The 15,683-nt window shown below is 45.0% G+C and overlaps 1 protein-coding gene across 2 annotated transcripts in view; it reads left to right on the top strand.

The window, feature by feature from the left end:
• The first annotated feature begins 9,695 nt into the window (after nt 1–9,695).
• Nucleotides 9,696–15,683, top strand: part of LLGL1 (LLGL scribble cell polarity complex component 1) — a 30,175-nt gene continuing 24,187 nt past the window's right edge. For both annotated transcript variants that reach the window (XM_069984230.1, XM_069984229.1), the window contains exon 1: nt 9,696–9,923. In XM_069984230.1, coding sequence (XP_069840331.1) covers nt 9,843–9,923 — 81 coding nt within the window. In that variant the 5' untranslated portion in view covers nt 9,696–9,842. The remainder of the gene's footprint in view (nt 9,924–15,683) is intronic.

Below are 15,683 nucleotides of genomic sequence, written 5' to 3'. Positions count from 1 at the left end.
CTGGGGGTATTAGTTATTGCTGTAAAGACTCACTTATCCTGGTGTTCAGCCTCAGCACTATGTGAACTGTGGATTATAACTCATGCCCATCATAGAAGGCACTATTCTGCTGGTGGGGTCACTGTGTACATACATTACTGATCCTGAGTCACATCCTGTATTATACTCCAGAGCTGCACTCACTATTCTGCATCATTAACCTGATAAATCACTGGTTTGGTAGAAGGGATGCTCTTACATGGTGAGTAGTGTTAATATTAAGTATCATAGGAAACAGCAGCCATAGGGTCACATGACATTATTTGGATGACTGACGGGTCACTTCTGGCCCTTATTCAGGGTAGGACATGTTGGTTGCAGGACATTTCCTTCTAAGATTTTAGTCATTCTCATGAGATGTAGTATAAAAAAAGGTAATTGGAGAAGAGCGAACATGTAGTCCTGGAGGTGTCAGTAATATGGAGAATAATTTAGCTTTACTAGAGAAGTGGTCCAAGCAATGGAAACTGCAGTTCCCATATGTGAAATAATGCACCTGGGGAGGAGGAATCCTCTATCCGAGTATCATATTGGCAGTCCTGTCTTAGCAAAGACTTCAGAAGAGAAGGATTTTGGGGTAGTGATTTCTGACACCTCATAACTAGAGATGAGCGAACCTGGAGCATGCTGGAGTCCATCTGAACTCGAACTTTCGGCATTTGATTAGCGGTGGCTGCTGAACTTGGATAAAGCCCTAAGACTGTGGAAAACATGGATATAGTCATTGGCTGTATCCATGTTTTCCAGACAACCTTAGAGCTTTATCCAACAGCAGCCCCAGCTAATCAAATACCGAACGTTCGGGTTTGGATGGACTCAAACCCGAACTCTGTTCGCTCATCTCTAGTATATATACACACACAGCCCAGCATACCATTATATACATATGTGTGTGTGTATATATATATATATATATATATATATATATATATACACACACACTCGCGCACAGGCCAGCATACCATTTTATATATATATATATATATATATATATATATATATATATATACAGTGGTGCCTTGGATTACGAGCATAATTGGTTCTGGGACTGTGCTTGTAATCCAAATCCACTCTTAAACGAAAGCACATTTTCCCATAAGAAATCATTGAAATGCAGATAATTGGTTCCACACCCCAAAAATAATGATTTATTATTCTGAATAACATGTAAAACAAACATTCAGAAACAGCAGAATATGTGATATTATAAGTTACTGTATAGTTTAACAATCAGCATGTGATGTATAATGTATAGTAACTACATAACCCTGATAACACAGCAGCAGTTTGTAGATACAGGGTGGAGCTGCAGATCCCCATAATGCAGTAGCGTAGTACAACATGCTAGAATAGAGAAGCAAGAAAGCTGTCAGAGGTCACATGACAGCAATGGGGAAGGGGTGTTTGTTCAGCATGGGAATATGTGGGCACAGTATAGCAGCACTCTCTGTCTGGGGAGAGAGGGGTTACAGCCATGAAGAGATTACCTCCACAGTCCTGTCCCCTGATGTAAGCCCCAGCCTGAAGTGGATCTGCTATGATTTGGAAGGTGAGGGAGACTTCCTGGGCTGTAGACCATGCTATGCAGACCATGCCCCTCCCCCACTCCCCTCCCACCCAGTACAGGGAGCTCTTACACCAAAGCGATGCTCTTAAACCAAGTCACAATTTTGGAAAACTGTGAGCTCTTGAACCAAAACGCTCTTAAACCAAGTTACTCTTAAACCAAGGTACCACTGTGTGTGTGTATATATATATATATATATATATATTACAGCCCGACATACAGCATACCATTATATACATATATATATATATATATATATATATATATATATATATATACACACACACACGCACGCACAGGCCAGCATACCATTATATATATATATATATATATATATATATATATATATACAGCCCGACATACAGCATACCATTATATACATATATATATATATATATATATATATACACACACACGCACGCACAGGCCAGCATACCATTATATATATATATATACAGCCCGACATACAGCATACCATTATATATGTGTATATATTAAACATATAATTAATCCGTAAATCTACCAAAAGCCAAATAAGTGTTTTTTTAATCACATCCCACAAAAATGAAATAAAAAGTCATCCAAGTACGATTAATGGCAAATTTGTACTGAGAAGAAAAAAAAACAATAAAAAAAAAATATAAGCCCCTGTAAAACTTTGTATAGAAGAAAAAAAGAGTTACTGGGGTCAGAATTTGTTTTTAAATTTTCATAAAGTTTTTTTATAAATTTTCAGAAATTATGTAGTAAGACATGACGGAAACTGTGGATATTGGGTATGGATGTAATTGTGCCAGCCTGAAGCATATAAGTAGCATGTCCGTTCACCACACAATAAATAGCGCACGGTCTGTGATCATCTCCAGTGTCTGAGACCCAGAAATCAGGATGGTCCACCACTAGGTGGCGCCAGACAACTATAACTGCATATGTGTATACAGCAGTGTGAGACTGTCCAGCTGTTTGGAAACTACAACTCCCATCATGACCTAATAGCTGCTGCTGGAATCCACGCCAGAAATCTCAGGTATTATAATGTTGCCCTGTCAGTTCTAGTTCTGGACTCACCCAAATGACTGAGGGAAATACTATGTGTGAACACAGCCATACAGTATGATAGTGTCGTGGTCAGGACTGGTGACCGTTGTGCAGGATCCACCGGGTTAATCTGTGACTCAGACGCTGAAGCCACCACGGATTCATCCTGACCTAATTATAAGCTGGCGGATGGCAGCGGAGATGGCTGGCGGCAGATGCTGGCGGCTTCTCCTGGACTATAAGATCAAGTCATTAAAGCTAATAAAGCCCCTAACATCCCCCTTATTATATAAATTAGGGTTGGGGTCAGGACACGATGGGCTCTGATGAACTTCGCGGCTCAGTATCTCCAGATATTTCTCCCTATATTAAAGGGGCACTCCGGCAAAAATCTTTTTCTTTGAAATCAACTGGTTTCAGAAAGTTATATAGATTTGTAATTTACTTCTATTTAAAAATCTCCAGTCTTCCAGTACTTATCAGCTGCTGTATGTCCTGCAGGAAGTGGTGTATTCTGTCCAGTCTGACACAGTGATCTCTGCTGCCACCTCTGTCCATGTCAGGAACTGTCCAGAGCAGCAGCAGATCCCCATAGAAAACCTCTCCTGCTCTGGACAGTTCTAGACATGGACAGAGGTGGCAGCAGAGAGTACTGTGTCAGACTGGAAAGAAAAGATTGGTTGCTATGGTTTCATAAACCTTTGTTGCCCATAGCAACTAATCACAGAGCAGAATGTTAAAGGGAATCTGTCACTATGTTTATCCTAGGTAAGACTAGAAACTTTAAAGGGAATCTGTCACTAGGTTAATGCTGCCCTAAATGAGGGCAGCATAAAGTAGTGACAGAAATGCTGAACAGATCGGTGTATTACTTGCATCATTCTGTTCAGCCGTTCTCCTAATATGCAGGAGAATAGGATTCTTGCCACACCCCTCCCCCCGCCCTCCAGCTGCTGACTGACAGTTGACTGCCTATATACAGCATGGATAGATAACTGCCAATCAGCAGCTGGTGGGCGGAGTTTCCTGCTTCTCATGAATATCCAGGACTACTGAGCTCATGCACATAATGGAGAGGACTACTTATTGTCCATGTTATGCAGGAGGAGATCTCAGAATCTGCTGCACAGAACAATGTAAGTGATCCATCATTCTGTTCAGCTTCTTTGTCACTAGTTTATGCTACCCTGAGATAGGACACCATAACCCTACTGACAGAGTCTCTTAAAAAGCTAAGCACTGATTGGTTGCTATAGGCAACAAATGTCATCAATGGAGGTCCACGGACTGATGTAAGGGGCATGGGGCTAATGTAGGTCTCTGTCTGCTCCTATATACATGGAGTCCACAATGTTGCCTTAAAGGGAACCTTTCACCCCCCGTGTCGGGGTGACAGGCTCCCGACCCCCCGCTACATCCCCCTATACTCACCTGATCCCGCCGGGTCCCACTTCTGGATACGGTCGGGTCACGGAGATCTCAGCCACTGCAGCCCCGACCGGATCCAGAAGCGGGACTCGGCGGGATCAGGTGAGTATAGGGGGCTGTAGCCGGGGGTCGGGAGCCTGTCACCCCGACACAGGGGGTGACAGGTTCCCTTTAAGATCTCGGATCTATTGATTGTCAGTGTGGCCACATTGGAACTTACAACTTTAGCTGGGTTCACACTACGTATATTTCAGTCAGTATTGTGGGCCTCATATTGCAACTAAAACCAGGAGTGGATTAAAAACACAGAAAGGATCTGTTCACACAATGTTGAAATTGAGTGGATGGCCGCCATATAACAGTAAATAACGGCCATTATTTCAATATAACAGCCGTTGTTTTAAAATAACAGCAAATAATTGCCATTATATGGCGGCCACCCACTCAATTTCAACATTGTGTGAACAGATCCTTTCTGTGTTTTTAATCCACTCCTGGTTTTGGTTGCAATATGAGGACCACAATACTGACTGAAATATACGTAGTGTGAACCCAGCCTAAGTTAGGGTGCGTTCACACGTACAGGATCTGCAGCAGATTTGATGGTGCAGATTTGATGGTGCAGATTAAAAGCAAATCAATTCTAGGACATCAAATCTGCTGCAGATCCTGTACGTGTGAATGCACCCTTAAAGGGATTATCCAGGACTAGAAAAACATGGCTGCTTTCTTTTTAAAACAGTGACACCCCTCTCTTGAGGTTGTGTGTGGTATTACAACGCTGCTCATGCCAATGGAACTGAACTGCAATACCACACACAAACTGAAGGCCGGGTGGCGCTGTTAACTCCTCAGAACGGTGACACTACAGTCACTGATAAGCCAGATTTGATGGATTAAAGGTTACAAATTGCCTGTGACAGTCTCATGTACGACTTATAACGTATATATGGATCCAAGCCCCTCTAAGGATGTCATCCAGCTCTCCCAGACCCCTGAATGTCTCTTCTACCCAGTGACCCTGTTCTCTTACCCACCTAACTAGACAGATTTGTTGTTCAGGAGTCTGGGAAAGCTGGGTGACGCCCCCTATAGGAGCCGATATGCTGGCTGCGTGATCCGTCACCCAGCTTTCCCAGGAACGGACGGAACTATGAAGCAGCTGGAGATATATTGTCTGGTTTAGGGGAACGCTCTGTTTCCCAATGATCCTAAGGATGGAGGACGTTCAGCGTCGAGGACCTGGACGGCGGCCGATCGCGAGTCACGGTGGGTAAACTGGAAATTGAAGGAAACCGCAAGGAATTTTCAGAGCCGGTTATCTTATTTTTCTTCGTCTCTTATAATTGCTGCACGTTTAATCAGCTGCAGATGTTGTCCTCACGAGGGACGACTACAGGAAGAAGGAGGGACCAATCCCGGCAAACATCTGATCCTGACGCTGATATCAAGAGCTGACAATCAATCTAGACTGAAGAGCTGACAATCAATATAGACCAGGGATGAGGAACCTTCGGCCCTCCAGCTGTTGCAAAACTACAATTCCCATCATGCCTGGACAGCCGAAGCTTTAGCTTCGGCTGTCCAGGCATGATGGGAATTGTAGTTTTGCAACAGCTGGAGGGCCGAAGGTTCCCCATCCCTGGTCTAGACTGAAGAGCTGACAATCTAACGTCTCCATCAGAGCTGCATACAGACATTGTAGTGCGGTCATCTCCCACCTGTCATACTTCAGTTGTCAGATACAGTTGACAGCCGGAAGCTTTCAGGGCATGCTGAGAGTTGTAGTACTGCAAAAGCTGAAGAGACACAGCTTGGCGAATACTTGTCTACTCAGATCTAGGTGACAGGTGAGGGTTGTCAGAACATGATGAGAGTTGTAGTTTTGTAAATGATGGAAAGTCTCAGGTAAGGGAATGTTGGTTTAATCATGTCTGGTTAAAGGGGAACTCCGGCATTTTTTTTTTCTTTTCAAATCAACTAGTGTCAGAAAGTTAAATAGAGTTAAGTAAATTGTTATTTACTTCAATTTAAAGGGGTTATCCAGGGCTACAAAAACACGGCCACTTTTTCCCCTCTCGTCTCCAGATTGGGTGGGGTTTGGAACTCAGTTCCATTGAAGTAAATGGAGCTTAAAGGGGTTATCCAGTGCTATAAAAACATGGCCACTTTCCCCCTACTGTTGTCTCCAGTTTGGGTGGGGTTTTCAAACTCAGTTCCATTGAAGTAAATGGAGCTTAATTGCAAACCGCACCTGAACTGGAGACAACAGTAGGGGGAAAAGTGGCCATGTTTTTGTAGCGCTGGATAACCCCTTTAATTGCAAACCACACCTGAACTGGAGACAAGAGTAGGGGGAAAAGTAGCCATGTTTTTGTAGATAACCCCTTTAAAAATCTCACGTCTTTCAACTGCTGTATGTCCTGCAGGAAGTGGTGTATTCTTTCCAGTCTGACACAGTGCTCTCTGCTGCCACCTCTGTCCATGTCAGGAACTGTCCAGAGCAGCAGCAAATCCTCATAGAAAACCTCTCCTGCTCTGGACAGTTCCTGACATGGACAGAGGTGGCAGCAGAGAGCACTGTGTCAGACTGGAAAGAATACACCACTTCCTGCAGGACATACAGTAGTTGATAAGTATTAGAAGGCGTGAGATTTTTTAATAGAAGTAAATTACAAAATTCTGGCACAGGCTGCTAGGACATACTGGGAGTTGTAGTGCTGCAATAACTACAGAGCCACTGATTAGGTAGCACTGATCCAGTCAGATTTACATATACTTGTCCACAGTTATGGGAACTATGGGGGAGATTTTTCAAAATGGTGTAAAGTAGAATTGGCCCAGTTGCCCCTAGCAACCAATCAGATTCCACCTTTTATTTTCCAAAGAGTCTGTGAGGAATGAAAGGTGGAATCTAATTGGTTGCTAGGGGCGACTGAGCCAGTTTCACTTTACACCATGGATGATAAATCTCCCCGATGAAGTGTAAGAAACGTTTGTCTGCTCCTTGGTCCGCGAGGTTCTGCGATTCTGCAAACAGGACGCGTATATGATTCACGAGATGACACGTGGAAGGAAATCACAAGACTATTGTTCCATTGTACGTCTGGTGTCTTCAAAGTAAAAACAGATCTGTGATAACGCTGGCATAGTGACAGGGCGGCCGCCATCCTGCGAGGGTTTCGGGAGCCTGACACATATAATGGGGACGGGCATGGTGGCTATAACTATGTACTGACAAGATAATACCGTATATCATCAGACTGCAATACCCTAAAGCAACAAGAGGAGGGCGCTGTGGGGACTGGGCCTATATGTCCTATGTATGTATGACCATGGCTGCAGTACCACTTGTGACCACTAGGGAAAGAACTGTTCACCAAAATATTTTCTCCGCTGCCAGTAAGTTATATAGATTTGTAATTTACTTCCAGTACTTATCAGCTGCTGCATGTTCCGCAGAAAGTGGTGTATTCTTTCCAGTCTGGAGAGCAGGAGAGGTTTTCTATGGGGATTTGCTGCAGCTCTGGACAGTTCCTGACATGGACAGAGGTGGCAGCAGAGAGCACTGTGTCAGACTAGAGAGAATACACCACTTCCTGCAGAGCATATGGCAGCTGATAAGTACTGGAAGACTGGAAATTTTTAAAGGGGTTATCCAGCGCTACAAAAACATGGCCACTTTCTGGGACCAGTTGATTTAAAAGATTTTTTTGGTCAACTACGTCTGTCCACAAAATCTTATGAATTAGATGGACTATGGAGGGGCAACTTCTGTACCAGGGCCCCCTCCTACCATTACTGTTATCGGCCAATTTTTAAGGATATTGATCAAACTCAGACTTTGCTTATGTAACTGGTAGGATTTGCCTTTCAGGAGCCTGGTAAAGCTGGGTGAGACCCTTGGGAGCCATAACAAAGGCCACATTTTCACCCAGCTATACTTATAATACTGTAAGGGGGGATAAAAGGGGGTACTCCAGCGAAAATCTTTCTCTTTAAAATCAACTGGTTTCAAAAATGTATATAGATTTGTAATTTATTTCTATTTAAAAATCTCCAGCCTTCCAGTACTTATCAGCTGCTGTATGCTCTGCAGGAAGTGGTGGATTCTTTCCAGTCTGACACAGTGCTCTCTGCTGCCACCTCTGTCCATGTCAGGAACTGTCCAGAGCAGGAGAGATTTTCTATGGGGATTTGCTACTGCTCTGGACAGTTCCTGACATGGACATAGGTGGCAGCAGAGAGCACTGTGTCAGACTGGAAAGAATACACCACTTCCTGCAGGGCATACAGTAGTTGATAAGTACTAGAAGAGTGAAGATTTTAAATAGAAATAAATTACAAATCTATATAACTTTCTGAAACCAGTTGATTTGAAAGAGAAAGATTTTCGCTGGAGTACCCCTTTAAATAAAGTGTGCCCCTCTTTTTACAGCATGGACACCCTGTTCTCAGCAGCCTGCACGTTCCACAGCGTGTAAGTCGGGGCGGATGTGCCACAATCTGGCAGCGTCCTCTTCGCACGTTTCGCGGCGATCTGTTTCTCATGAATCTGTGAAGCGGAGATGGAAGTCATTTGTTCTTATGGCAGGATAGGGGGTGTATTAGAGGTCAGGACCCCGCAGCTGCACAGTCCCTACACCGACCCCCACATCTATGAGCAAAGCAGAGGGAAAAATCCAGAAAGGAGCCATAAGGTTAATCCAGTGACAGCTATTGTTCTCTGCTATCAGCCAGTTCTGTGGTCAGGGGTGCAGTACCACTTCTGACCACTAGCAGGACCTTCTATTCCAAACAACAAGTGTAGGGGCTCCAGGATGGCTGCATTGTCTATCAAACAGGTGTCATCCAGCTGTTACAAAACTACAACTCCCATCATGCCTGGCTACAGCGTTGGCCGTCCATGCATGATGGGAGTTGTAGTTTTGCACAGCTGTACAGCCTGAGTGTGACACCCCTGGATAACTCCCATCATGCATTCTCTGGTCTAGGGTCTCCATTCACTTTGAGGCAGTGGTCTTGCAGTACTACAACTCCCATCATGCACTAGCAGTCACATTTCTTATGGCATAAGTACTAATCCTGGTTTTGCAAAACTACAACTCCCAGCATGCCTGTAGCTCTCAAGCTCTTGCTATACTACAACTCCCAGCATGTGTGGACAGCTGTTGGCTCTGTGCATGCTGGGAGTTGTAGTTTCACCACACTTTGGGGGATTATCTGCTCCTTTGCATGTAAACATTTCCATTCACTGACAGCAAGCATCGATATTGCAGACTGTAAAGAATGACTAGACTAAGTATACAGCATTAGCAAGCCGAATACATTTTCAGTATACAGTGAATAAACTTTATTGATATAACATTTGATTACAGTTGCAATAAACTTTATTTGAAAATCATGATGGGCACCTGGAGACCACCAGTGCCGTGTAATAAGGAGAGATGTGCAATAAAAGTAGACGGGCTCCCAGTCTGCTATGGGAGGCGACTCCAGGATGTTGATAATCGAAGACATAACAAACTTCTCTCAGAAACTACAACTCCCATAAGTCCCTGCGCCCCTCTGCGCATGCGCGCTGACAGTCTGAATCTGCGGCTGCCAGATTGCCCGTAGAGAGCGGAGTCAGGATCCGGCGGCTGTGATTGGCTGAGCGGCGCGTCAATCACAGCCCGGGCTGGATCAAGTTGCCCGGCCGCTTGTGTGAGTGAGCGCTGGATGCGGAGAGCGGCTGTGGCGGCGGTGTGAGCTCCGGGAGCCGGACAAGATGATGAAGTTTCGCTTCAGGCGGCAGGGGCACGACCCCCAGAGGGAGAAGATCAAGCAGGAGCTCTTCGCCTTCAACAAGGTGCGGGGCCACTCCACGGGGTGCCTGGGGTCCCGGCAGTGCATGCTGGGAGGGGGCCCTCACCTCTGGGGGTGTACATGGGGGCCCAGCATTGTGTATACTGGGGGTGTAGGGGGGAGGTGACCCCATTATGGCTTCCCCTCTGTCTGCTCTATGGTGAGGGGTGTATGTACCCCAGTACATGGTGTGTGGGGAGCAGACCCCATCCCTGTGCCTGGTGCCCCCCCTATAGGTGATCCTGGGAATATGGTGGCTGTCACTGACCACAGACCTGGAGGGGCAGGGGGGCGATGTGTGACCCCTGATGTGTATATGGTGCTGTCCTCTGCTGCTGTAGGTGTGAGCTGATATATAGGAGAAGTGTGAGCTACTATATATATATATATATATATATATATATATATATAATGACACTGCTTATATGTTATTTATCCTGTATTATACTCCAGAGCTGCAATCACTATTCTGCTGGTGGGGTCACTGTGTACATACATTACTGATCCTGAGTTACATCCTGTATTACACCCCAGAGCTGCACTCACTATTCTGCTGGTGGAGTCACTGTGTACATACATTACATTACTGATCCTGAGTTACATCCTGTATTATACTCCAGAGCTGCACTCACTATTCTGCTGGTGGGGTCACTGTGTACATACATTACATTACTGATCCATAATATACATCACCCCACCAGCAGAATAGTGAGTTCAGCTCTTGGGTATAATACAGGATGTAACTCAGGATCAGTAATGTATGTACACAGTGCCCCCACCAGCAGAATAGTGAGTTCAGCTCTGGAGTGTAATCCAGGATAAGTGATGTGATACATGATGGGGGTCAGTCTCTGGGGGCTCCCGGTGCGGTGGGGTCAGCAGTGTCAGGATCTCACCTCTCGGCCGGTGCCCAGGTGTAATGTGGGTTATATAATGTTGGGGTAAGGAAGTGGTGAGGGGTTTGCGGTATGTTGGTGTGAGGAGCCCAGAGCTGTACTCTGCAGCTGCCGGGGAGCGTATACCGCCTGTGAGCAGATGTGTGGAGGGTAGATGCAGAATATGGCCAAGGAGATGATACGAGCCCTGCGGGGTCGCTCCTGCTCACAGCCTACAGATCTGGATCCCCCCCCCCCCCAACCAAAATCAATAGATCTGTCAGCACTGCCATCCATCACTGGAGCAATTCATGTCCTGCTGGGATCATCGGTGACCATCAACAGCAGGAGACTTGGTACACTGTATCAGTGTGCTGTAGTTCATATGATTGGATATAACTATATCAGATGCCTCTATGAGAGAGGTGGTAGGGTGTGTGTGACTGTACACTGACTGCAAGCAGAGCTCCTATATGTGTCATGTGACCAGAAGAGACTGCATGTATAGTGTACAGGAACAGACACTGCAGTGATGGCAACGTAACATGGAGGCTCCGGGGACCCTGCAGAGGATTGATTTGTTGTGATGGGAACATCAATATGGTGTTGTATATCCTGTATTATACTCCAGAGCTGCACTCACTATTCTGCTGGTGGGGTCACTGTGTACATACATTACATTACTGATCCTGAGTTACATCCTGTATTATACTCCAGAGCTGCACTCACTATTCTGCTGGTGGGGTCACTGTGTACATACATTACATTACTGATCCTGAGTTACATCCTGTATTATACTCCAGAGCTGCACTCACTATTCTGCTGGTGGGGTCACTGTGTACATACATTACATTACTGATCCTGAGTTACATCCTGTATTATACTCCAGAGCTGCACTAACTATTCTGCCAGTGGCGTCACCAGCACAATAGTGAGTGCAGCTCTGGAGTATAATACAGGATGTAACTCAGGATCAGTAATGTAATGTATGTACACAGTGACCTCACCAGCACAATAGTGAGTGCAGCTCTGGAGTATGATACAGGATGTCTTGGTGGTGTTCAGCCTGTGATGGCTGCCTGTCTTGTCGGGGATTTAGTCCTGTGTCATCCCATTGTGTCACTAATAAGAGCTGACACTGTCTGACTGGATCTGGGGCATGTGGCATTTGTGCGGCCGGATGTCCCACTTGTACCATGGACCCAGTGACCTGAACTAACCACATCATAAATACAATAGGGATGACTGCACTGGGTTATTGGGTATATCTGCTCCTGGGAAAGCTGGGTGACCTATATGACTCATCCCCTGAGCCGACCCTTCAGGAATCTGGGCCAGCTGGGTGACTGTCCCTCTGCCAGCACTTGTGGCTCCTACATGGTGGGCCTAGTTCTGTAGAGCGTTGTCTGCTGGGAGTAGTAGTTTGGGGGCTGTTGATCTGGGGTGTGGTGGAGGGGGAAGGTGGGCTTGGGGCAGACCTCTTCCCTGTGCGTCTTGTGACTCCACAGCTGCAAGATATTAACTTTAAGAAGTCTATAAAATAGCAAATCCTGTCAGATCACAGCCGCCCCGAAATACTTCCCTGATATGCTGATTAACATGTGCACTGCCAGAGGTGGCCCCCGGGGGCCGGCCCTGGCACGCTGCTCTGGTGGCCTCCCTTCTGCTCTCTTCCTCATCCCTCTTCTCTCTCCTGTAGTCCTGGGTGCAGCAGCTGGATTCCTCCTACACACTCAGCGGAGTGCCACTTCCCTGACTCAGCCTGAGAGGAGACTCACTGCTGTAATGGATCTTGTCAGACAGCTGGGAGGCCGAGGTCCTCCTATACAATGGGCTCGTAAACAAAGCCGCCTCCTCTCCGCACGTCTTATAGGGCAAATCCAGGCACAGCTGGGAATAACATCCTCACATGTCATCATTATTCCTATATGTTATATATGCACTTATACATAACATTCTGCTGCCGAACCTAACCTGGGGCTGGGGGTTCCTCCCAATGAGAATAAAGGAATGGTTTATGTTCATGCTATCCGGTGTTCTCTATCGCCACCTGCAGAAAAATGTATATGATGTGCTAAGGGAAATGTAGTACTGTACACATGCTATAACTACTATAATACTGTTCCTATATACAGGAATATAACTACTATAATACTGCTCCTATATACAAGAATATAACTACTATAATACTGCTCCTATATATAAGAATATAACTACTATAATACTGCTCCTATATACAGGAATATAACTACTATAATACTGCTCCTATATATAAGAATATAACTACTATAATACTGCTCCTATATATAAGAATATAACTACTATAATACTGCTCCTATATATAAGAATATAACTACTATAATACTGCTCCTATATACAGGAATATAACTACTATAATACTGCCTCCTATATACAGGAATATAACTACTATAATACTGCCTCCTATATACAGGAATATAACTACTATAATACTGCCCCTATATACAGGAATATAACTACTATAATACTGCCCCTATATACAGGAATATAACTACTATAATACTGCCCCCTATATACAGGAATATAACTAATATAATACTGCCTCCTATATACAGGAATATAACTACTATAATACTGCTCCATATATAAAGGAATATAACTACTCCTGCCCTTGTCTCTGTTTGAGCACCACGGCCATTGATCAGTGCACCTTCTTAAGCCCCTTATCCGACTCCAGCGCACAGCCACTGTTTGAGCAGTATTCAGACAGTGCAGGCACCTGTATCTTCCTTTATATTCCATATGACTACTAAAATACTGCTCCTATATACAAGAATATAACTACTATACAACTGCCCCCTATGTGCAGGAATATAACTACTATAATACTGCCCCTATATACAGGAATATAACTACTATAATACTGCTCCTATATACAGTAATATAACTACTATAATACTGCTCCTATATATAAGAATATAACTACTATAATACTGCTCCTATATATAAGAATATAACTACTAGAATACTGCTCCTATATATAAGAATATAACTACTAGAATACTGCTCCTATATATAAGAATATAACTACTAGAATACTGCTCCTATATATAAGAATATAACTACTATAATACTGCTCCTATATATAAGAATATAACTACTATAATACTGCTCCTATATATAAGAATATAACTACTATAATACTGCTCCTATATATAAGAATATAACTACTATAATACTGCTCCTATATACAAGAATATAACTACTATAATACTGCTCCTATATACAAGAATATAACTACTATAATACTGCTCCCTATATACAGGGATATAACTACTATAATACTGCTCCCTATATACAGGGATATAACTACTATAATACTGCTCCTATATATAAGAATATAACTACTGTAATACTGCTCCTATATACAGGAATATAACTACTATAATACTGCCCCCTATGTGCAGGAATCTGTCAGCGCCCTGTATCCTCCTGGTTTCCTCTGTGTGGTGCAGTATACAGGGTCTCGTGAATTATTGAGGCTCTCTCGCTCCTCGCACCATTATATATGTATGACCACCTGGCTGTGTGTGTAGGAGCGGTTGTACTATGTGTATCTATAGAGCTGGATGTCTCCCGTCCTCTCGCTCGGTGCAGATATCAGGTCCCTTTCAACTTAATACGGTATAAACCTTAGTGTTACCAATGGGGATAAATGTTGGGAAACTACAACTCCCATCATGGCCTGTGAGCTTTATTATAGTAGGAGTTTGTGTCTTGAGTAGCAGTCGGCTCGTTTCCTTAGTATATTTCTGCTATGTGGAAGGACTGTGGACCCCCAAGGTGTAGAGATGGGGGGTCGTCATCCATCCTTTAATCTCTCCCCCTCTTAACCCTTTCTGTGCCTGTCCGTCCCCTCCTGTCGGGCAGCTCAGCAGTGTTGCAGTCCTTGGCTGGCGGTGAAGCGGTTAATCCTGGGCCGGCTACCTCCGGTCATTGAGCTGCGGCCCCCCTGTTCCCGGGGTGTCATTGTGATGGGGTCCCTGTGATCTCGCCCTCCTCGCTCCCCCCTCGCCCTCCCCTCCTCTTTGGGCCATTGTGCACTTTCTCTATAGAAGACAAAAGCCCCATTTTCCTGCAGCCGGGATTAGATGCTCTATGGGAACAATGGCCGCCCCAAACCTTCCCCCATCCCCCCCCCCCCCCCCCCCCCCCTTCTCTTCGGATCCTGTATATTCAATGGGGCAGAGGATTCTTATGGAAACTTTCCCTGCTTGTTCTGTCAATCTGTGTACGTCCTCTCCTCTTTCTGCTGCTTCTGTATACCTCCCATGTGATCTGTATACCTCCCCCGGGATCTGCACTGTACGGACGCTTTGTGATCTGTATACGTCCCCTGGTATCCGCACTCTACACTATACGGATGCTGCATGTTCTGTATACCTCCCATGTGATCTGTATACCACCTCTCCCCCCCGGTATCCGCACTCTACATTGTACGGACGCTGCTGTTTTTAGTTAGACTTCCTTGACCGATTCTTCAGGAATTTCTGGCCCCTTCAGGGAGCGACCATCTGTGCGGCTGTCAGTGTCTTCCACCATTAGTCGCTCTCCATCTGGTGCAAAACTACAACTCCCGTCATATCCTGACAGGTTTCAATTGTCACCTAGATCTGAGTAGAACAGTGATCCCCAACCATCTGTTGCAGTACTACAAGTCCCAGAATGGCGGCGGCGGCCTGCTGAGCCACAAACTGTAACATTGCTGCACCTCTTCACCTGCTGCAAGACTACAAATCCCAGCATGCCCCTATCTGGATGTAACAGCTGGAAAGCCACAGATTTCTGTGTGTGTTGCACAACCCCCAGCTGCCTCTGGCTGTCACTCCTCCATGCTGGGGGTTGTAGTT

The sequence above is a fragment of the Dendropsophus ebraccatus genome, chromosome 9 (assembly GCF_027789765.1).
Source record: "Dendropsophus ebraccatus isolate aDenEbr1 chromosome 9, aDenEbr1.pat, whole genome shotgun sequence".
NCBI lineage: Eukaryota > Metazoa > Chordata > Amphibia > Anura > Hylidae > Dendropsophus > Dendropsophus ebraccatus.
The sequence above is the reverse complement of the archived record's forward strand: the minus strand, read 5'-3'. Positions and strand labels throughout refer to the sequence as shown.